At 40.5% G+C, this 22409-nt stretch overlaps 1 protein-coding gene across 1 annotated transcript in view; it reads left to right on the top strand.

Annotated features, from left to right (window-relative positions):
• The first annotated feature begins 13713 nt into the window (after positions 1-13713).
• Positions 13714-22409, top strand: part of tm9sf4 (transmembrane 9 superfamily protein member 4) — a 25214-nt gene continuing 16518 nt past the window's right edge. The window contains exons 1-10 of the mRNA XM_085145506.1: positions 13714-13761; positions 17246-17356; positions 18723-18822; positions 18971-19127; positions 19271-19412; positions 20219-20342; positions 20502-20623; positions 21163-21274; positions 21911-21981; positions 22059-22191. Of these exons, the coding sequence (XP_085001632.1) occupies positions 13729-13761; positions 17246-17356; positions 18723-18822; positions 18971-19127; positions 19271-19412; positions 20219-20342; positions 20502-20623; positions 21163-21274; positions 21911-21981; positions 22059-22191 (1105 nt within the window). The 5' untranslated portion in view covers positions 13714-13728. The remainder of the gene's footprint in view (positions 13762-17245; positions 17357-18722; positions 18823-18970; positions 19128-19270; positions 19413-20218; positions 20343-20501; positions 20624-21162; positions 21275-21910; positions 21982-22058; positions 22192-22409) is intronic.

Here is a 22409-nt window from a genome sequence, read left to right as displayed (position 1 = left end):
TTATCTTTCCAAAGGAATTTAGAAATATGTGAATCCAGAGATCTGAACCAATCTTGTGATGGTTTGTTGGGGATCATTAAAAATAAGTAATTTATTTTTGGCAAGATCATCATTTTTATAGTGGCGACCCTTCCGATGAGTGATATGGGTAGAGATTTCCATCTAGTCAGATCGCCTTCTACTTTCTTTAGAAGTGGGATGTGGTTTAATTTAATTAAGTCTGAAAGCTTAGGAGAAACATTAATACCTAAATATTTAATATTTCCAGATTGTAGTGGGGCAGAAGATGAATTATGGAAGGAGCAGTTAATGGGAAGAACTGTAGATTTTGGCCAATTAATTGAATAATCTGAAACTCTTGAAAACCAGTTTATTAGAGTAATTACCTCAGAGAGGTTGATTTGTGAGTTTTGCAGAAAAAGCAACACATCATCCGCATAGAGACTGATTTTATGTTCTACGTTCTTACATTTTATGCCCTTAATTGTTGTAGCCTGTCTAAATGCTGCTGCTAGAGGTTCGATAAAAACTGCAAAAAGTGAAGGGGAGAGTGGGCATCCCTGTCTGGTGCCCCTCATGAGACAAAAGCTGGAGGATGTCTGGTCATTTGTTCTGATACGAGCTGTTGGGGAATTGTATAATATTCTTATCCAATTTATGAAAGAGTTTCCAAAACCAAATTTGTGTAAAGTTGCAAATAAAAATTTCCAGTTAACTCTGTCAAATGCTTTTTCTGCATCTAGAGATAATATTATGGTTTCAATGTTTTTATTGTATGAGTAGTCTATTAAATTAAGTAATCTACGAGTGTTTGTTGAGGAGTGCCGACCTTTTATGAAACCAGTTTGGTCAGGATGAATTAAGAGGGGGGTTATTTTCTCTAATCTCTTTGAGAGAGCTTTGCAGATTATTTTAAGGTCTACATTTATAAGGGATATTGGACGATAACTTGAGGGAAATAAAGGGTCTTTTCCTGGTTTTAGCAGGAAATTAATGTTGGCAGAATTCATATTTGGTGGTAGTCTGCCATTTTTCTTGATTTCCTGCAACAATCTATGGAATACTGGTGCCAAAATTGTCCAGAATTCTTTGTAGAATTCTGCAGGAAAGCCGTCTGGACCTGGAGCCTTGTTATTGGGCATACTTATCAGGGCTTCCTGGAGTTCACCTGGCGTCAGTGGCGAATCCAGTGCCATTGCTTGACTGTCTAGTAATTTTGGAAGAGTTACGTTGTCAAGAAACAAATCAATTTCATTTTTAGACGGGTTTATTTGTGGTGAATATAAAGTTTCATAGAAATCCCTAAAAATGTTGTTTATTCTTCCAGGGTCATATATTGTGTTCCCCGATAAATCTTTAGTAGCACATATAGTTGTTTTTTCTTTATTTATTTTTAACTGGTTTGCTAGAAATCGACCTGATTTGTTACTGTGTTCAAAATTCTGCAAGCGAAGTCTTTGTACAATGAATTGTGTTTTTCTATTAATAATTTCATTTAATTCTAGTTTTGTTTTGCATATTTTGTTCATTATTTCTTGATCTTGGTGGAACGCGTAGGCTTCTTCTAAGGATAGAAATAGATTGTATTCAATTAGATGCAAAAATTACATCAATATGAAAAAAAACCTACTATTAAGATCACTAATAAAAAAGTCCTCTCTCGGTGTACTTTCAACCAAAAGGCAAATAACCAAACCACATGTACATCTAATAAAAGATCCAACATTATTCTTGACTGACGGATCATTTGATCTTAGACTTTTACCTGAATGTTGCTCCTTTTTTGAAAAAACGTCCTTATATCCATTATGAACCTGGCTGTCCCTCTGTACACAAAAACAAACAAACACACACACACACACAACAGGAGTTATATGCAGGGCTGCACATAAGTGGTCCACAGGTGCGCATTTGCTGTCAAAATAAAAGACGCACACCAGATAAGAAGTTGGAACGCGCGTTTGCATACATAGGATGTTCTGGAGGAGGACAGACATTTGTTCAGAACTCTTAAATATGTTGAAGAAGCAAGCTCCGTAAGCAATTACTTTGGTGTTCCTCCACCGCAAAAGAAGCGCGTATTCTCAGAATTTCTTGGAATTTCCGGGAATACGAGCTTCTTTTGCGGTGGACGATATATAAATATATATACAGTGACAGTTTCCAGTTGAATTCAATCAGTTTTTTCAGGTGAGTTGCTAGATGCTGTGCTCATGAGGACAGTGGGTTTCAACTTGCAGCACAACACAAAGTTGCCATATTTGATGAAAGATCAAAACACTTAATTGGGCAGAATTAAGTCAAAATGTAACACCTCATATGATGACACATTACACATGACCCAGCATTGTTCTAAGAATGCAAACTTTTTTATTAGAAGTTGCCACAGCTGCAAGAAAGGGGCACATTTCCGAATGATCTTAATCAGTGGTCACTGCTCTCGGTCTTGCTGCATGGATGATGTAACGTCTACGATAAGCGCCAAGGTTTGTGTCCTAGTCAGAATTAAGCCATCCATTGCTTCCAGGTTAGGAAAAGTGGAACAGGAGATATTCAAATACAGCTGCTGGTGAGTTCTACAAAAACAAAATACAGTTTATAAAAACACTTGCAGGTAAATCACCACTGATTTATCAGTGGCATCCATTTACTCAAAAATTACTGATAAGTGGATAACTGAAATTTATAGTTTATAATTTCAACGTTGTACCGGATAAAATGGAACTAAATATGCCAGATGTGCTGTGATGCTTGTGTGATTTTTAACAGGACCCTACAAAACGTTACACTACTTGTGCTACTTTACCAAAACGCTTGATGGCTGAGTGTGCAGTCCCTGCTGTAAATCGATTCACTCCTAAGATTCAGAAATCTACGTGATAACTGGGCCGGAAATGTGTGCACTCGTAAATCAATAGTTTCTAAATGCATGCTCAATCAAAATTTTATTCTGTTCATCTGGACGTACCTTTTTAAGTGGGAAAAACATCCATCCACAAAAGGTACATCCATATGAACAGAATCATCTGTTTGGGGTTAAACCAATAGTGTCACTGCCCTCTGCTAAGACTGAAGATAATATAAGAAATAAAGAAAGTGACAGCTATTGTTTTAATCACCCTATTATGTCCATTTTGTAGCACATAAAAATGTTTAGGTAATATTTGTAGACAGACATGTTTTTCCTGTAACTGCATTTTTACTCCAATCTTTGTTGAAAATGTAATTTTTGTAATGCTGAGCAGATCATTTCTAGTATGTGGGAAATTTTTGTGATTATAACATTATCTTGATTAAAGTATCATATAAGCGCAGTGCTTGTGTGCAGTGGTGTTATATGCCTTGTAGGGATATTATAAACTGTTATGTTTATAGCAAGCTTTTATCCTAATAATAAGCAGAGTCTTTCTTAAAAATTCAGATCCTCAGAGATTATTTGAAAAGTAGATCAACAGCTATCACTAAATGAAACACTCTAAACCTGCACTGGAAAAATATCCCTTATTTCACCTGTGATCACACACTTTGTTTTTTTGGGGGGGTTTTTTTGGTGCAGAGGAATGGCCAACAAAAGGAAAGACTTCACTGAGTGAAAAAGGATGAAGATACAAGATGCTGATGGTGCAGTGCAGCTGGTCTCAGGAGATGAAGAAAAAGCCTGATCCCCTTCTCTACAAAAACAAGGTGAGTTTAATGTTGAGATTGATTTATTTTGTGCAGGTTTGTATGTTACTTTAATTATAAACTGCTTATATTGCAACTGTAAGCTGTTATGTGTATGCAACTCTACATGTATTTTAGGAAAATTAATAATGGTAATCCACAGCAGATCTAACCAAAACCAAAACTCTGTTCTTCCTTGCTGGCTTTCAATGGTAGCGTGTACAGATTCATTTTATTTTCAAGTCATTTCCCACCTTACTTTTCTCAATACTAAATTTTGTATTTTTATTCCTTTTATTTTAGCTTAAATGTAAACAACAGCACCAAAAAACAAACTTCTTAAAATGTCTTTTTTTTGTTTATTTTTTCCTCAAAATAAATTGTGACTGGGCTCATTGGCTGAGATGGTGGAGCAAAACAGCGACACATTAAATGTGACTGCTCAAGTTCCTGTATGAACCGAACTCTGAAAATCCAAGGGAAAGCCGATTATATTTTCTTTAAAGCTCAGATGGAATTTGATGGACTACCATGCTACATTCAGGACTTTATCACACAGAAAGTGTGCACACAATGTCTTACTTCATGGTTGCTCTTCAACAACCTCTGGTGTCACTTTGTAGTCACTTGTCTTATTATTGTCTTATTTGTTGCTTTTTAGGGTCTGTGAGCAAGAGCAGAGGTTTTTGCTTGGGAAGTAACCGTGACCTCTTTTTGAGAGGCTTCTCTAACATTTAATGATTGTGAAATAAGTCAAACTTTTCTCCTCTACTTTAACAGCTGAGAACATTTTGAACACAGAGGACAAAAGGTGTGCATTGAGGATTTTGAACTATGGTGTTTAAATGGCCTGTATTTATTTGTTTAAGTGTTGTCATTGCCAAGGATTCATGGACACAGATCCTTATTCACTTAGCTGCTGTTTACAAACTGTAAACAGCAGCTAAGTGAGTCTTCATCAGAATAAGCACTTATAGTTGTACTTTTCTCCTCAATGTCTTTGAAAAGTAAGTGCTGATAAACCAAATCCACTAAATGCACTTTCATCTTTAAGTTTGGTATAGTAATCTGTCTTAATCTATTTTGTGTTTGATTTATTATATGGGGAAAAGTCCTGTCAGCCATGTACTGAGGGGGCTGTGGTCATCCATCCATCCTGTTCTAATAAACGCAAATTTCAGGAACACCTTTAGATCTGTTCAGTTTTATTCATTTAGCACCAGTTAACAGTCAGCAAACCAAGAAAGGTGTAGTCCGCGTCTGTGAACACCTGTGTGCACACCTGTGTGGATCAGCATGCTTGTATTCCAACTTGCTACATTTGCCAAACCGTCTATCAGGAATGGTGTTACTATTGACTCAGCTCTGACTTTGGATGCCCATGTAAAATCTCTGGTTTGCTCCTGTTTTTATCACTTGAGAAACATTGCTAAGCTGAGTCCCATTGTATCGCGCTCCGAATTAGAAATTGTCATTCATGCATTAGTTTCATCTCATCTGGATTATTGTAATTCTTTGTTTACTTGTTTATGAAAAGCCTCTTTGGAGCATCTGCAAGTTGTTCAGAACGCTGCTGCAAAGCTTCTGACCAAGTCCTCCAAGTACTCCCATGTCACACCCCTGCTGATTCAGCTGCACTGGCTCCCGTTAAATTCAGAATCCAGTTTAAGGTTTTGACCTTGACTTTCAGGGCTCTGCCTGGACAAGCACCAACATATATAAGTGAACTTTTACATCCATACATTCCCAGCAGGTCCCTGGGGTCATGTGATCAGGGCTTGCTGGTTGTCCAAAACACAAGGCTGAAAACAAAAGGCGACAAAGCTTTTGTAACTGTGGCCCCCAGATTGTGGAACTCTCTCCCTTTGAGCCTGAGATCTGTGGACTCCGTGGTCGCTTTTAAAAAACAGCTAAAAACTCATCTTTTTAAACCTGCTTTGGGTTGATTTTTATTTTTAGGCTTTGTGATTTTTATCTTGAAAGATGCTATATAAATAAAATTTTACTTACTTTTACTTATTAGGTGAAGAGAGGAGAAACTGGCGAGATCACCTGCCTGAGATGATCCGGGTATATAACCATACAGTGCACAGTACTACAGGATATTCACCACATTATTTGATGTTTGGAAGGCATGGATTTCTTCCCCAGGATCGGCTGATGGGCCTTACTGAAAATGTGGGCTGCTCTTCTGTGAGCAATTGGGTGCAATGCCATCAGAGGTGGCTGCAGTATGCCTTCCGAAAAGCTCAAGAACATAGAGACTCTAAAATGTCCCGCCAAAGGAAATATTATGACCACATATATATACATGCCACAGCCTAAAGGCAGCAGAGTTGCAGAGGCTGGAGTGACCACTGGCTATGTGCTTGCAGGGTGGTGGGTCTCAGAGGACAACTTCTAACCCTGTTAAAGGCAACACGTGGAGTGCAACTGGCAGTGTGGCTCTGTGTGTTTTTATTTGATTCATAAATGGGACACTGGACTGTTTTATCTTTTATCTCTTGATTTTTTTGTCAATAAATTATCTTTTAGAATTTTATTGACTGTCATCTTTTTGCCCACGACTGAGATGGTTGGTCAGACCTAGAATCTTTCTTTGGGTGTGTTACACTTTGTCTCTAGGGGCCACCGTAAATATACTTTTATTTATTCACTCCACATAAAATGTAATAAATAAATCATATAATACAAAAAACAACTATTTACATTTCAACTTTTACTATTTACATTTTCAGCTTTTTCCTTTTAAACAAATTTAAAGTGGAACAACACAAAACACTACAAACCACAACACAATTAAATATAAATATGAAAAAATATGAAAACAAAAAGAAGATGCACATTCTCTGTCATATGGGCCTGCATGAATAAACTCTCTGAATCCTTTATCATCCGCAACTGAAAATAGTTGTGGATGATTATTATACCTTACTAATGTGACGTTGTTATCCCTGGCTCTCTTTCTCCGTCTTTCCCTCCGTCACAGACGTGTGCACATCAACAATGGATAATATGGAGTGCGGGAGAGAGTACGACCATGTAGTGTTTAAAGTTTAGAAGTAGTGACATTACTTTGAGTTTGATTTTGTAAAAGGTGACAAAAACATTTGAGTCCGTTGTACACTTTGCATGGGAAGAAAACTTCTTTCTACAGAGAAAAATTAAACTTTAAATCTGAGCAAGCACCGAGCACGCTGCCATGGGAATGTGAAATTCACAGAAACCCCCGGATCCCCCCACTGACATAAGGGCTGCGGCATCGGACAAACCTCCACCTGCCCCACTCCTGCTAAACAGGTGAAAATAGATTTAAGAGCAACAGGACTTAGTGCTGCTGAATCTTTGATTTTATTTATTTTTTGCTGTGTTTTACTTGCATCTATTTGAAAGAATGGGTGTAAACAGAAAAAAATAATTTTATTTTATATTCTGGAATATGCAGAAAATAGGTTTAAATGTAAAACAATTTCTTCAAGTCAAAGACAGTTGCATATGATTTCATTTTTGCTTGACACAATGTGCATAAAGTTAAAAGATTAAAGCTCATTGAACAATTTTTTTAAAAAAAGCCTTTTTCATTTGATTCAATTTTATATGATGGATTGTGCAGAAAAAGTAGAAATGGGCTGAAAGGTCTATTTCTTTATAACGTAATCAGGTTGTATATCGTGTTTTTAAAGTAACTAAGTAATAAAGTAACTAATTACTTTTTTTAAAATAAGTAGTCAGTAAAGTAACAGGATTACTTTCTTGGAGAAGTAATCAGTAATTAGTAACTAATTACTATTTTCAAGTAACTTGACCAACACTGCTTATAACAGTAACATATTAACAACACTTTCACATTACAGATTTACAATTCTTCAAATTCAACTTCTGAATGTTCTTCTTGGGCACAGCGTTCACTATGCAGCGTTTACACTTTAGTTTTTGTTTTATTGAAGCAATGTAACAGCTTCCATAAACTGTCCTAACTCTGATTCCAAGCCCCATCACTCAATTTCATCACATCACAGCCAGAAGACATGAATGTACGAGGCAGCTCTGCTAACTAATGGTAAATGTCAAAGTTAACAAAAAATAATGTGATGCTTGTTGGAGTCAAATTGTTAAATGTAGTGTAATAATGGATTGGATTTATATAGTGCTTTTCAAGGCACCCAAAGCGCTTTACAATGCCACTATTCATTCACACACTGGTGGAGGCAAGCTACGGTTGTAGCCACAGCTGCCCTGGGGCAGACTGACAGAAGCGAGGCTGCCATATTGCGCCATCGGCCCCTCTGGCCAACACCAGTAGGCCCAAGGACACAACGACCAGGGAGCCCGGGGATTGAAGCGGCGACCTTCCGGTTACAGATACGCTTCCCAACCCCCTGAGCCATGGTGGCCCCTAGTATGTAGTGTTTTAATATAGGCACATCCTATGTGAGGGTTCTGTTTTCTTGTTTAGTAAACTTCCTTTTGGTGAGCAGGAGGTCACACAAACGCACCCCCAAACACAAACACACACTCACGTGCACATGAATACACATACACACACACACTTACAAACACATACACACTCAGCGCCTTAGGGTTTATGATACACCATAGTGGGGTTTTACAATGGGTGTTTGTGTAAACTGTGTGTCACAAAATAAAAGGCTGCAGGGGAAGGTGGTTCTTCGAAGTGGTCTGAGACCGAGGGCAGAAGGGCTGCTCTGAGATCCTTCCCGTGCTAGCATGTGAAAAACCGGTTGAGTTGTTCGTCTTGCTTCGTTAACGGGAATAAGTCTCTAAACCAGCGGGGCCTGTGAAGCGCAGACCCAACAATGCTGGTGAAAGTTATGTTATGGCAGCATTTAGTTATACTTTAGTTATACTTTTATCATTACTGTCTACTCCACTCACCACCGTCTTGCTTTTTTTTTTCTCATCTTCCACTTTTTTCCTCTTGTTTCACTTGCAGACGGATAAGTCCTCTTTATTTTCAATGACTGGCATCAGTCGTTAAGTTTGTTTAAACATAAAGATAAACACTATTTACCAGTGGAGTTTGTAAGGTAGGTAGGAGAATTAACAGGGACTTATGAATGACTTATGAATGAATGGGCTCATTGTGGTTTCTGTTCTCTTTATGGTTGCTCTTGCCTTGGCATTGCTACGGCAATGGCTTGCAGTATTACATAATGTTTTCTTAGGTTGCATTTCCATCTCTATATGATAGTGTCACAATCAGCGAGCAGCAATATGACAGCAATAGAGCACTACAGATGTGTTGTTTGATTTGAAGGTGTTGATAGAGAAGTACCTACTCATTCTGACTCATTCATTCTGTCAGAATGAATTGTACTGAATATTTGTGAATCTAGATAAAGAATATGATAGTGTGGTAAGAGGGGAACTGTGGTAGTGCATGGGGAAGTTAGGAGCAGCAGAGAAGTATGTGAGGGGGGTGCAGGACATATCTGTGGACAGAGAGACAGTGGTGAGGTGCTGGATAGGAGTGACTGATTAACTGATGAGGTCAGGCAGAAGCTCTGTGGACCATGATGTTTGCAACAGACAATGTAATCCATAGAAAGGAAGGGATGAGATCGAAGCAGCTGTTTTGCTGTGGTTACCCCTAAACAGAGAAACTGAATGAAACCAGAAGATCACCACTTAGAACTAGAGCTGAAATTACACCGTTGTTGAATTAATGTGACAGCTGTGATGCATGACTTATCATACTCATCACAGTCAGCTGAATGGTAAGAACAACATCCGGGTTATCAACACCTACACCCTGCCCATGATCAGGTACCCTGCCATTGACATCAAGACAAGGAAGCTCCTGACCATGCATGGAGGGTTTCACCCCAAATCCAGCACCCTGAGACTGTACACTAAGCGGATTAGTGAGTGTCAGTACCATGGTCCAGGATGACACAATGAAAATCCACGAGTACTTCAGGAAGATGGCCACTATCAAAGCCGTACTCAGTGAATACCTCACAGCACAGAGACACTAATCATGGTAGCACAGCAAGGAGATCCATAGAGGCTGAGGTCTATCACACCAGGCAAGACCCCAGGTGCGGGCTGTGTAAAGATGCCCCTGAGACAATCCAGAACATGACAGCAGGGTTTCAAAGCAGAAGAAGATGGCTGTAGTGATAGGTGTAGAATGACAGCAACATCATAAAGAAGGAACATGAGAAGCTGGAGAAGTACCGAGGGCTCAGAAAAGAGCTGGAGAAATGTGGAGGGTGAAGGTAACAGTTGTCCCAGTGGTAATCAGAGCACTAGGTGCGGTGACTCCCAGAATAGGCGAGTGGCTCCAGCAGATCCCAGAAACAACATTGGAGATCTCTGTCCAGAAGAGCACAGTCCTAGGAACAGCTAAGATACTGTGCAAGACCCTCAAGCTCCCAGGCCTCTGGTAGAGGACCCAAGCTTGAAGGATAGACCGCCTGCAGGGGTGATACACACACACACACACACACACACACATATATATATATATATATATATATATATATATATATATATATATATATATATATATATATGATCCGGACGTCGCCCGGATCAACAAGGTCCGCATCAGGTGTTGAGGAACCAGGGCACCCTGACGAGAAGTGGGCTACTGGAACAAGAAGGCATCAGTGGGCAAGAGACGAAAACAGGGCGTTGTTGGAATGCTACTACGCAAGTAACCCCGGCGGAAGGGGCTACATGAATAGGATGAGGGACCTATGGATTTTTCGATACCCAACATCCACAATGACGGCAAAACAACTAGTAGCTCAGTGTTCCAACATTCGAAAGAAGGGACTGCTCTCACAGCTAGAGATTGACGAGGTACAACATAAATGCTACGGCAAGGAGGAGTCAGGACGCCAGGTCAGGGGGGAGATATCATCACCCCGAGATTGGGTACATAGCCCCAAGTGCGACAGGAGAAGGATCATTGAGTGCGAGAGGAACTAACCTGAAAGATAGGATCATGGCCAAGCTTGAAACCTGGACCACCCGTAGCCGGTTACCAAGATTACGTGAAGTACCCTCAGAAGGTCTGCTAGATGATGTTAATGCAGCACTACGGACGATACCTACAGCCACGATTACCGACACTAACAAGCTGATCTACAATACGGCAGCAGTGATCAGTGAGATGCTTGGCTACAAGTTGAACAGCCACAAGGGGCAGTACCCTCCATGGAGAAGGAGGCTAGAGGGCAAGATCAAAGTAGCACGGAGGGAGGTTAGCCAACTAACGGAGTTGCAGAAAGGTGCGACAAAGAAGGTGCATAAGAAATACAGCAAGCTGTCCATACCTGAGGCCTTGGAAACTGCCAAGTAAAGACTCACAGCCTTGGCCAGCCGCTTGAGGAGGTACACCAGAGAGATAGAAGGCAGGAGAATAAAACAGCTGTTCTCCACAGAACCAGCAAAGGTGTACTCTCAGTGGCAAGGGAACAATAATAAGAGAACAGCACCACCAAGGCTGCAGACGGAGCAATACTGGAAGAGCATATGGGAGAAGGACGCAACCCATAACGGCAATGCTCAGTGGCTAGTGGATCTGAGGGCAGACCATAGCGACCTCCCTGAACAGGGTCCAGTAACCATCACAGTGGCAGATATCCAAGAAAGGGTCTCCAGTATGAAGAGTTGGACAGCACCAGGGCCCGACATGGTTCACGCCTACTGGCTGAAGAAGCTGACTGCACTCCACGAGCGTCTGGCAGCACAAATGAACCAGCTGCTAGTTGATGAGAGACACCCGGAATGGCTAACCGAAGGTCAGATGGTCCTGATCCCCAAGGACCCCAAGAAGGGACCAGTCCCCTCCAACTACCGACCAATAACCTGCCTCAGTACTACATGGAAGCTCCTGTCAGGCATCATATCGGCAGGCACCACAGCTGGAGACTGGAATGCCTAGAATTGTACAAGATCAATGGGACCCTAAGAGCCTTCATCAGGAACTCAATGGGGATGTGGCGTACAACACTAGAGGCCAACTCTAGTGTTGAAGACAAGTCACCATCAAGTGCGGGATCTACCAGGGAGATGCTCTGTCCCCACTGCTGTTCTGCATAGGCCTGAACCCCCTCAGTGAGATCATTAACAAGACTGGCTACGGATACCGACTACGGAACGGAGCAGTTGTCAGCCACCTCCTGTACATGGATGACATCAAGCTGTATGCCAAGAGTGAACGAGACATCGATTCACTGATCCACACTACCAGGCTATACAGCAATGACATTGGAATGTCGTTCGGGCTGGAGAAGTGTAGTCGGATGGTAACAAAGAGAGGGAAGGTAGTCAGAACTGAGGGGACTGAACTACCAGAAGGCAACATTGCAGACATAGAGGACAGTTACAAGTACCTGGGGATCCCGCAGGCGAATGGGAACCATGAAGAGGCCGCTAGGAAAGCTGCAACCACCAAGTACCTGCAGAGGGTCAGGCAAGTCCTGAGGAGTCAGTTGAACGGTAAGAACAAGATCCGGGCCATCAACACGTACGCCCTGCCCGTGATCAGGTACCCTGCTGGGGTAATAGGCTGGCCAAAGGAGGAGATAGAAGCCACTGACATAAAGACAAGAAAGCTCCTTACCATGCATGGAGGGTTTCACCCCAAGTCCAGCACCCTGAGGCTGTACGCTAAGCGGAAAGAAGGGGGTCGGGGACTGGTGAGTGTCAGCACCACAGTCCAGGATGAGACAACAAACATCCAAGAATACATCACGAAGATGGCCCCAACTGACAGCGTGCTCAGTGAATACCTCAGGCAGCAGAAACCCAAGAAAGAGGAGGGAGACGAGGAACCATCATGGAAGGACAGGCCCCTGCACGGTATGTACCACCGGCAGATAGAGGAGGTGGCTGATATCCAGAAATCCTACCAGTGGCTGGACAAAGCTGGACTGAAAGATAGCACAGAGGCACTAATCATGACAGCACAAGAACAAGCTCTGAGTACAAGATCCATAGAGGCTGGGGTCTATCACACCAGGCAAGACCCCAGGTGCAGGCTGTGTAAAGATGCCCCAGAGACAATCCAGCACATAACAGCAGGGTGCAAGATGCTAGCAGGCAAGGCATACATGGAACGCCATAACCAAGTGGCTGGCATAGTGTACAGGAACATCTGTGCCGAGTATAACCTGGAAGTCCCGAGGTCAAAATGGGAAATGCCCCCAAGGGTGGTGGAGAATGACCGAGCTAAGATCCTGTGGGACTTCCAGATACAGACGGACAAAATGGTGGTGGCTAACCAACCGGACATAGTGGTAGTAGACAAACAGAAGAAGACGGCCGTAGTGATCGATGTAGCGGTTCCGAATGACAGCAATATCAGGAAGAAGGAACACAAGAAGCTGGAGAAATACCAAGGGCTCAGAGAAGAGCTCGAGAGGATGTGGAGGGTGAAGGTATCGGTGGTCCCCGTGGTAATCGGAGCACTAGGTGCGGTGACTCCCAAGCTAGGCGAGTGGCTCCAGCAGATCCCGGGAATAACATCGGAGATCTCTGTCCAGAAGAGCGCAGTCCTGGGAACAGCTAAGATACTGCGCAGGACTCTCAAGCTCCCAGGCCTCTGGTAGAGGACCCGAGCTTGAAGGATAAACCGCCCGCAGGGGCGTGCTGGGTGTTTTTTAGATAGATAGATAGATAGATAGATAGATAGATAGATAGATAGATAGATAGATAGATAGATAGATAGATATCAAGTTGAACTTAACCTAAAATAAATAAAAAGTAAAATGTTATTATAGTTAATAGCTAATAGCTATACAGTTTTCTGTAGTCTGGTGAGGACTATTTAAAATAATATTTTCCTAATTATGTTTACCTAATTATAGCTAAATATTATTTTTAAAGGGGGGATTTTAACTTGTGATGGAGCATTGCACCTCTCATTAAACACAACAGGAAACATGCCAGAGAAAAACCACTTTAGTCTACTTCCGCAACGTCAGTAATGACACGTATTCAAAATGGCGGCTGCGGCTATGGTAAGTGGAAATAAAGCGAACTCTTTTTGCTTTAAACAGTACATTGCTCTTTCTTTCATTCCAAATTATGTCGGACATCGCACTGAAGTCGTGGGAAAGTGTAGGTCTTCAGTAGACCGATCAAGTGCTATTTAATGTTAACTAGACTAAACTTCATTGGAATTCGCTGCTGTTTGAATGTTCACGATCCTGCTAAACGAGTTAGCTAGCTACCTAGCCTGGTTGTCAGTAAGCGGTGACTCTTTAAAACAGATTCGTGTCATTTGTGTGGAATATATAAAATTGCCCTGACAGAGTATGAACTGTGAAACGCTGGGCTTTCAGACTGTCATGTGATGCACGGTCAAAATAAACAGGTTTTGCAATCTTTAGGGAAATGTTAGCTGTTAGCGCTGTGTCGGCGTGTGTTACAGTCCTAAAAGATGGTAAAATGACCGCACAGGAACAGCTACAAAGTATAAACTTAACGTAAATCGGGTTGGTAGCGCCTGATAACATAAAGGCAGTCTTATTTCAGGATTCGTTGTTGGTAACTTCGATCACTTCTTTATGCTTAATGCTAATACAAATGTTTTTTCAGTGTTGAATCATTTCAGTTCATTTTTTAACATGTAGTAATAAAACGGGACGTTTTGCCTATCAGAATTAGCGCATATCCCCAAAATGTCTTCTTAACTACAGTAAGTAAAGGCACTCTTGTCAGCTCAGGCGATCGTATCGAATATAGTGACAATCTTAAATCTCTGTACGAATTTCAAAACAACTGTTAGAGAACATTGATTTCAGTTGTCCTGCAAACTGGATGGAGGCAAGAAGATTTAAAAGAGTTGATGTCTGCCTCGAGAATATACCTTGAATTAAGTAGTAAGCCGTGTTCCTCACTACTGGGAAGAGAAGTGGAGTCATTCTTGACGTCTGAGACAACACAAGCCTCAGCTTACACTTTCTTAACTTTGTAAAAAAAAAAACAAAAAAAAAACAGCGAGTATTAGTATTACTGAATGAGTATTTAATGATGAAATATTACTAATGATGTGGGGGGGGAAATCTATTCATAGAACTCCTATTTTATTTTGGGTAGTCTCATTTCAGCTCAGTGTTTGAGTTTTTACTGCATCACTGCTAGTTTTGCCTTTGGGCGCTCTCAGTGAGCGCACCTTCTCAGGCAAGCATACACACACACGCTGCATGTAACGTGGAGCAGACAAGTCAGTAAAAATGATCAATTGTGATTGCCACCTAACAAATGAGATGAAGAGGAAGCTGAGAATATGCACGAATAACTTTGTGCTGCGGCATAATTAATATAGCAGTCAGCTCAACTGACTGCATTTCTGAAAAAGCTGATTTAATCAAAAAGTCTGAACATGTCCTCTCCTGGAGCAGCTTACATGTGAAGAACATGTGGTGGTATAGTCAGGTTAAAGTCATGTCATGTGATCATGTGAGAGAGTTCTCCACTGTAAAGCTGCCAGTGCTTGGGTCAGCTATGCAACAGTCAGACTGTGTCCCTGCTGAGGAGCACTGAAGTTCCTTTCACAGTTCAGACTGTGAGGAATATTCCAGAGGATCTTTATTGCATAGCTTTGCCAATTTATTCAAACATGCAAGCTAATTGGTTATTTTTAAAATATGTAAATGACATTTACTGCTCTGATGGGACCCCCTTCTATTTCTTAATGACGATTAAGATGATGAGATGAAAAAATAAAAGCACTGAGAGGCCTTTTGTTTGGTTCACTTACACATGCGCACAGTTGAAGTTGATGAATGATTAAACTATTGGCAGACCTTTCTCATTATTGTAGTAAAAGTGTATGGAAGGTGTTCTTTGAAATGGAGAAACTCAAATAACTAGAAGCTTTTATTTTTGCTTTTTTTTTTTGCTTCGATACGATTCTGTAGCGCTTAGTTGTCACTGTGTAAAAGTGAGCATGTCACCCACATTTGCAACCAAAAATAGAGTTCCAGCGGCTATTACTCAGGAGGTAGAGATGGTTATCTTTTAATTGGAAGGTTGGCATTTCGATCCCTGGTTGCTCCAATTGCTTGGGCATTCTTGGAAATCCAAGTTGTCCTCAGATGCATCCATCAGAAATATTTGGGAATGTGTGTAAATGGGTGAATGAGTCATGTTATATAAAGCCCTTTGCTTTAGTAGGGAGTAGAAAAGTGCTGCATAAGAACCACTCTACCTGCTCAGCAAGCTCCACCGCAAATTTGCTGCTCTCAACTACTGCTGTTTGTAAAATATGCAGATGTACTGTTAACTAAGTAGGCATAAAATCTAAGTAAAATATTATATTAAATTAAATTAATATTTAAAAATATAATTGTCTGTTTTTTGCAGTAGGATACATATCAATGCACAGGCCAAGCCTCAGTTCTGAGAATGTTGATATACTGGCTTTTCTTTATTGTGGATACACATTTACAAAAACTCATGCACCTTATCTACCTCATCCAGGAGATGCAATACTGTCAGAAATTTAAGACAGGCTTCCTAGAAGATAAACTAAACAGTATTTTAATAATGCCTTAGTTTAGGTGTTATATTGATCAAGAGCTATAAGTAAGAAATAACCAAAGTGATCTGCCATAAAGCCATTTTTTATTTACAACTGAACATAAAAAATAAATCAGATCTTTAAACTGTGTGTTGAAGAGCAATATTAGCTCATTTTGAATTTGATGACAGCAGCACATCAAAGAAAAGTTGGAACGGGGCCATGTTTACTCCTGTGTAACAGTCTGTAAATGTTCCTACAGTTTGAATGTAGGAATTTTGTCCCGTTTTGTCAAATTGTAGCTGCCCAGCAGTCTTGGACTTTTTTGACATATTGTTTTTGTTTTATAAACAGTTTGGACTGCAGGCAGGCCAGTTCAGCAACTGGAATTTTACTGCAAAGCAGTGCCGTTGTCACAGATACAGCACGATGTGGAATTCAGTTTTAATTTTCAGCCTTGACTCTTGCTCACAGCAATTTCTCCAGATTTGTGGAATCTTTTCATATCATGTAGTGTAGACTATGAGACATTCAAAGTCTTTGTAATTTTACATTGAGCAGCCTTATTCTAATATTTGTAGATGTAGATTTTTTGCAGGTTGGTGAACCTCTGCACACCTTCTAAGGGACTATGCCTTACTGAGATGCTCTTTTTATATCCAGTCATGTTTCTGGTTTGTTGCCAGTTAACCTAATACATTCTAAATGTTTCTCCTGCTGTTTGCTTTTAGTAACACTTACTTTTCCAGTCTTTCCCAACTTTGTGATGTGTTGCTCCAGTCAAATTCAAAGAGTTTCTATTTTTCTTTAATGGATACGTTTTTTAGAACATTTTATGCATATTCTACTGTTAAAAAAAAAAAATAGTTCACGTATTTTTTTTTAAGCAGTGTGTTTTTTTTTGGTCACAATTGGGTTTGTAGAAGGTTTCCAAAATCGTGCTCAGAGGCATTATCAAGCTGCCGGAACTTGCTTCTCAACTTTCATTCCACTGTCAGCACACAGTACAACAGAGACACTTGTGGAATTCATTGTCAAATCTAACATGTTTTGTGTTCATGTGTGTCCGCTCTGCAGGTGAGGTGGTGGGCCTTTTTGCTGTTGTCCCTGCTGCCTGTGAGCCGGTCCTTCTATGTTCCTGGAGTAGCTCCACGGAATTTCCATGATGGCGACGTTGTAGATATCAAGGTAAGATGAAAATTCACTGCTAAACATATCGGCTGTACCATGAGCACTCAGGGAGGAAGCTACATTCGACTCATCACAGAGGGAGGTGTCACTCATTTATCACTAGCTGCTTACAAGGGTTTGAAAAGTCCCTAGTTTTAGGCGACAAAGGTGATAATTAGCAATGATGAGGTGAAATGACACAAAATGATCACTGCAGTGAGTGAGCGGACGGTCAGGTGGACAAGATGACAGAGTGAACTCTTTCGTTTTAAAAACAATTGCATCATCTGGCAACATCACCAGACAGTGTTTTTTGTTTGTTTGTTTGGTTGGTTGTTGTTTTTTATCTAAAGAGTAGAAAGTTTGAAGCAACAGAAAGTTAAATATCTTTTGAACTGCACAACCTCTGTGTGGGTGCAGTAACTGCACACAGAGAGTGAGCAGTGGGAGAGCAACTGCCGCAGGTCTGCTGCAGAACAGTACTGTCTGTAAATTTGTTTTCACTCATTTAAAGGGGTAGACGTGAAACTTCTAGATGGCAGTATCTACGACAAGAACTGAAAAAAATATTTTGACTCTAAAATTGCTACACACCATGGCTTCTAAACATGGCTTTGATTACAGACCCCTTGAAATATTTCACTCTAAAATCTTGTGTTTATTAGATTTTGGGTTCAGTAGCAGGAAATGGGAGGCAGAATATTTGATGTTTGGGAATGTTTGTAAGCTTCAGCAAAGTCTGGCTGGTGCGTTTAGCATACTTTGATCAACTGAAGAGTCTTTACTTTGTTAATCTACAAAAACACAGCTTACTATCTGAGTGATGTTACAAATGTGTCTTTTCACTCAAAAATTCACACCATGTGCTTTTCTGCAAGTGAGCACTTTAATCCAGCAAACCTTGCCCTCACAGTTTGGAAGAAGATGTGAGATAGTCTGACCATAAGTCATTACTTCTTAGCCAGAGTACCCAGGATGGTTATTAGAGCACTGGTTCTCAAACTCAGTCCCCAGACTGTGGCTCATGCTCAAGCACATTCCCAGTCCTCTGGCAGTCCCAGGATGATCCCTGTATCTGCAGAGAGCTCTGTAGTCGATGGAGGCATTGTATGTAGTACGACCAGTCTGTGGCTGACTGTTGCTTGTGCGGTCATTGGTCTGCCACCAAGCCGCAGAGAAGAGTGAAGTTCTAACATACAAAAAGATGAAACCGAGTGTTAAAACCTTTGACATACAGTTCTCCCAGGAATGGGAGAACAGGAGCCAGTTTGGGGTGTTCTCACCCTATTCTACTCTGACAAATTTGCTGATGCTTGTCTCTCTCATTGTCAAAGATAAAACAATGATAGTGCAAACACTGGAAAGAGATCCTTTTGTTTTTCAGGCGGTAAAGCTGACCAGCTCCCGTACCCAGCTTCCTTATGAATACTACTCCCTGCCATTCTGTAAACCAAAAAAGGTCTTCTACAAGGGAGAGAACCTGGGTGAGTGTACTGCTGCTTATGTGATAAGTTTAAAATTGTTTACATTTTTATCATATATATCTATAAATATATTTGTGATTTTTTTATTTATTTTTTATTTGTGTGTGTGTGTGTGTGTGTGTGTGTGTGGTTTCCTTGTTGTTTATAGGTGAGGTCTTACGTGGAGACCGTATTGTAAACACCCTTTATAACGTGGAGATGAGTAAAGACAAGAAATGTGAGCTGGTGTGTGAAAAGAGAAAGCTCAACATAGACGAGAGTAAGCTGATGGCTGAGCGAATCCAGGAGGAGTATTATGTTCACCTGTGAGCGTCCCTTCTTACTGCTTTCAGCAGGCTGAATTCATTTAAATGCTTGTCCGGTTTGATAGGCTTTATATCTCTGGGCTGACTTGCTTCTAAAGCATCTATTTTGTTGTTTTTAAATCCCTTCTTGTGTGTAATTGCAGTATTGCAGATAACCTTCCAGTTGCCACCAGGTTAGAGTATCCAAGCAGAGAGGGAGGAGAAGAGGAGGATCAAAAGAAGGACACGATAAAAGATGTCCAGTTTGAACATGGCTACAGATTGGGGTTCTTTGACAAAAACAAGGTACGTACATTACACAGACAACAGGACAACACAGTGTAAAAATCAAAGAATTCTGAAACTTACTGAAACTTTATCTGTCCTTAACTGGCTTTAGACAGATATATGTGGCTCCTCCCCCATAAACATGAAGAGGAAGCAGGCAGTGGTCATCAAGGCTCCTCAATTCATTTTTATTTATATAGCGCCAAATCACAGCAACAGTCTCCTCAAAGCTCTTTATATTGTAAGGCATATGGCTTACATACCCTACAATACACTGAACAATAATAGAGAGAACCCCAACAATCAGGCTCAAGGAAGAACGGGCAACTACGTGACTATTTAGGGGTGAAGGGTGGAAGATGGGACAAAAGATGCACTGTGAAAGAGCAAGAGCTTAATAATAACTAATGATTACATTCAGTAGTAGTACTTTAATGTTTTTACTGGCTCCTGAAATTGCCCTTCAGGTTGGAATTTTAAAGAATGATTCAAAATAAAGGGTGATAAAGAATGATTTACTGATCGTCTGTGTCAGCACAAAGCCTTTGCTTTAGAGACATAGAGTCAGTTCTATGACTGAAACCTTTGCACGAGTATTTTTGCAGCTGGCCTTATGGTGTATGTAATTCCAGGAATATTTAACTGAATCCCAAAAACATGCTTTAAAAACTTTGCAGCATATAATTTTCTGCAAGTTGCACTCAATTTAAGGTTGGATATATACACGAGAGGTCAGCTTTAGTTGGTGATGTAGTCCATATGCAGAGAGTAAAGACATGAATATATGAAGAGTGTTAAATTATTCTTTTTTTTCTCCCTCCCAGTTTTATCTGCACAACCACTTGTCCTTCATCTTGTACTTCCACAAGGAGAAACTGGTGGAGGGGGACCTTCATGACTACAGGGTGGTGCGATTTGAGGTTATACCCCGGAGTGTCAAAGTAGAAGGTTAGCGTCAGCATACTCTTTTTGAATCGCCTGATGTTGCTTTAGGCCTGTAGTGAGTTAAAGGAAAGAGGAAGTAGATTTGTTGACTAAAAAGTTAAGTAAAGATTACCGCTTATACTTAGTATACTCTATCCTGTGTCCTATTATTTTTCTTCTCAGATCTGAAGCCTGCAGAGGCGCTGAAGACCTGCACCCTACCTGAAGCCAGTGGCTCTGCCGCTCAAGAGATCGACCCTACCAAGGAGAATGAAGTCCTGTTCACCTACTCTGTACACTGGGAGGTCAGTTAAGGCTGAATGTGTTTTCAAGTCTTGCAACCCAGTAGTCATAAAAATCTGTAGCCCTGAATAATCTGCTCAAATGACTTTGTTTACATAACTGCTTTAATTTGATTACAATCCTCATTAATAAAAGCATATTTAGATGTTGCTGAAATGTATACTTTGTTTAATGTTTAGTGTTGCGCACACATATAATGTCAGAGTAGACTGCAGAGTTTACAAACCTTACCAGTGTTAGGAGCAGTAGCCTTGGTTCCTTCGTTGCAGGGTTCCTGGTAAAGAACGTGGTCATAGCTGTGTACCTTTGTTATACTCAAGTTTATTATTCTGACATATTCAATCTAATTAAATAATTTATTAATAATAGTCATAAAAATAATGTGCAACAAACTAATATTTTGGGCACCCACTAGCAAATTTTAAATGTGTAGTCATCTAGTCGTGCACAAAAATAGAGAAAGGACTGAAGCACCCTTTCTCTCTCTCTCTCTCTGTGTGTGTGTGTGTGTGTGTGTGTGTGTGTGTGTGTGTGTGTGTAGGAGAGTGAAGTGAAGTGGGCGTCTCGCTGGGACACATACCTGACCATGAGTGATGTCCAGATCCACTGGTTCTCCATTGTTAACTCTGTGGTGGTCGTCTTTTTCCTCTCAGGTATGACCAATTCATGTTAGAATTTACCTGTGGCTCATGGCATCTTACTCTTACTATTTCAGTCATTTCTATTTATTTTTTATGATTTATTTTCACCACCAGTTTGCTGTCGGTGCAGTAAAGGCATGAACTAATATAATATTTTTTATATAATATGTACAAAAATGGATAGAAATTTGTAAAATATGTATCAATCTAGTGGATACAATTTGGCAGATTTACAACTGAACTTTAGATTTGAATTTAAGATGTTTTTGTTTTGTTTTTCTGTGTGACACCCAGGTCCTTTTTCCTGTCCTGTTGTCACTGCATTTGATTTGATTGTTTTGGATAGTCTTTTTAAACACTGTCACTTGTTTATTCAACATGTCATCGTTGATGCAAGTTTGAGCAGCTTTTAGAATGGACGTCAAGAGAACTTGCCTTTGTCAGCATAATACTTTGTATAAAATACTAAAACACCATCATACTTCCTCCTTCCATCCTTCATAACAACTCTATAAAATAAGACTACATTCTTTGGCTAACCGAAACATATAAATGAAACTTTATTATATATTGAAGAGATCATTGATGGGTTTATGACAACGTATTAAATATTGCAATTGTATTTTATTCTCTGCCTTTCTCTCTCAGGTATTCTGAGTATGATCATTATCAGGACCTTGAGGAAAGACATTGCTAACTACAACAGAGAGGATGACATAGTAAGAAAATACACAGCATCAGGCCTCTGGATTCTTAATGATCACTACCTGATCACATTTTTCTCCTCTCTATCCAGGAGGACACCATGGAGGAGTCGGGCTGGAAGAATGTCCACGGTGATGTGTTCAGACCACCTCAGTATCCCATGATCCTCAGCTCTCTGCTGGGCTCAGGGATCCAGCTGTTTTGCATGATCCTCATTGTAATCTGTGAGTTTCTTATTTCTCTCAACAGTTTTCTGCACATCCTGACATTATTTACATTTCTGCTTAGGCCATATTGTCCTAGTCCTGTCATTTCTTCACAAAGACAAAACACGAGGAATGCTCTCAAGGTGACAGGGCTCACCTTACATATATGAATCAGCAAAGATACGAGTGTGAAAATATGAAACTGCTCAGTGTTGCACATTTCTACAAAACAAATG

This window comes from Neolamprologus multifasciatus, chromosome 20 (genome assembly GCF_963576455.1).
Source record: "Neolamprologus multifasciatus chromosome 20, fNeoMul1.2, whole genome shotgun sequence".
NCBI lineage: Eukaryota > Metazoa > Chordata > Actinopteri > Cichliformes > Cichlidae > Neolamprologus > Neolamprologus multifasciatus.
The sequence above is the reverse complement of the archived record's forward strand: the minus strand, read 5'-3'. Positions and strand labels throughout refer to the sequence as shown.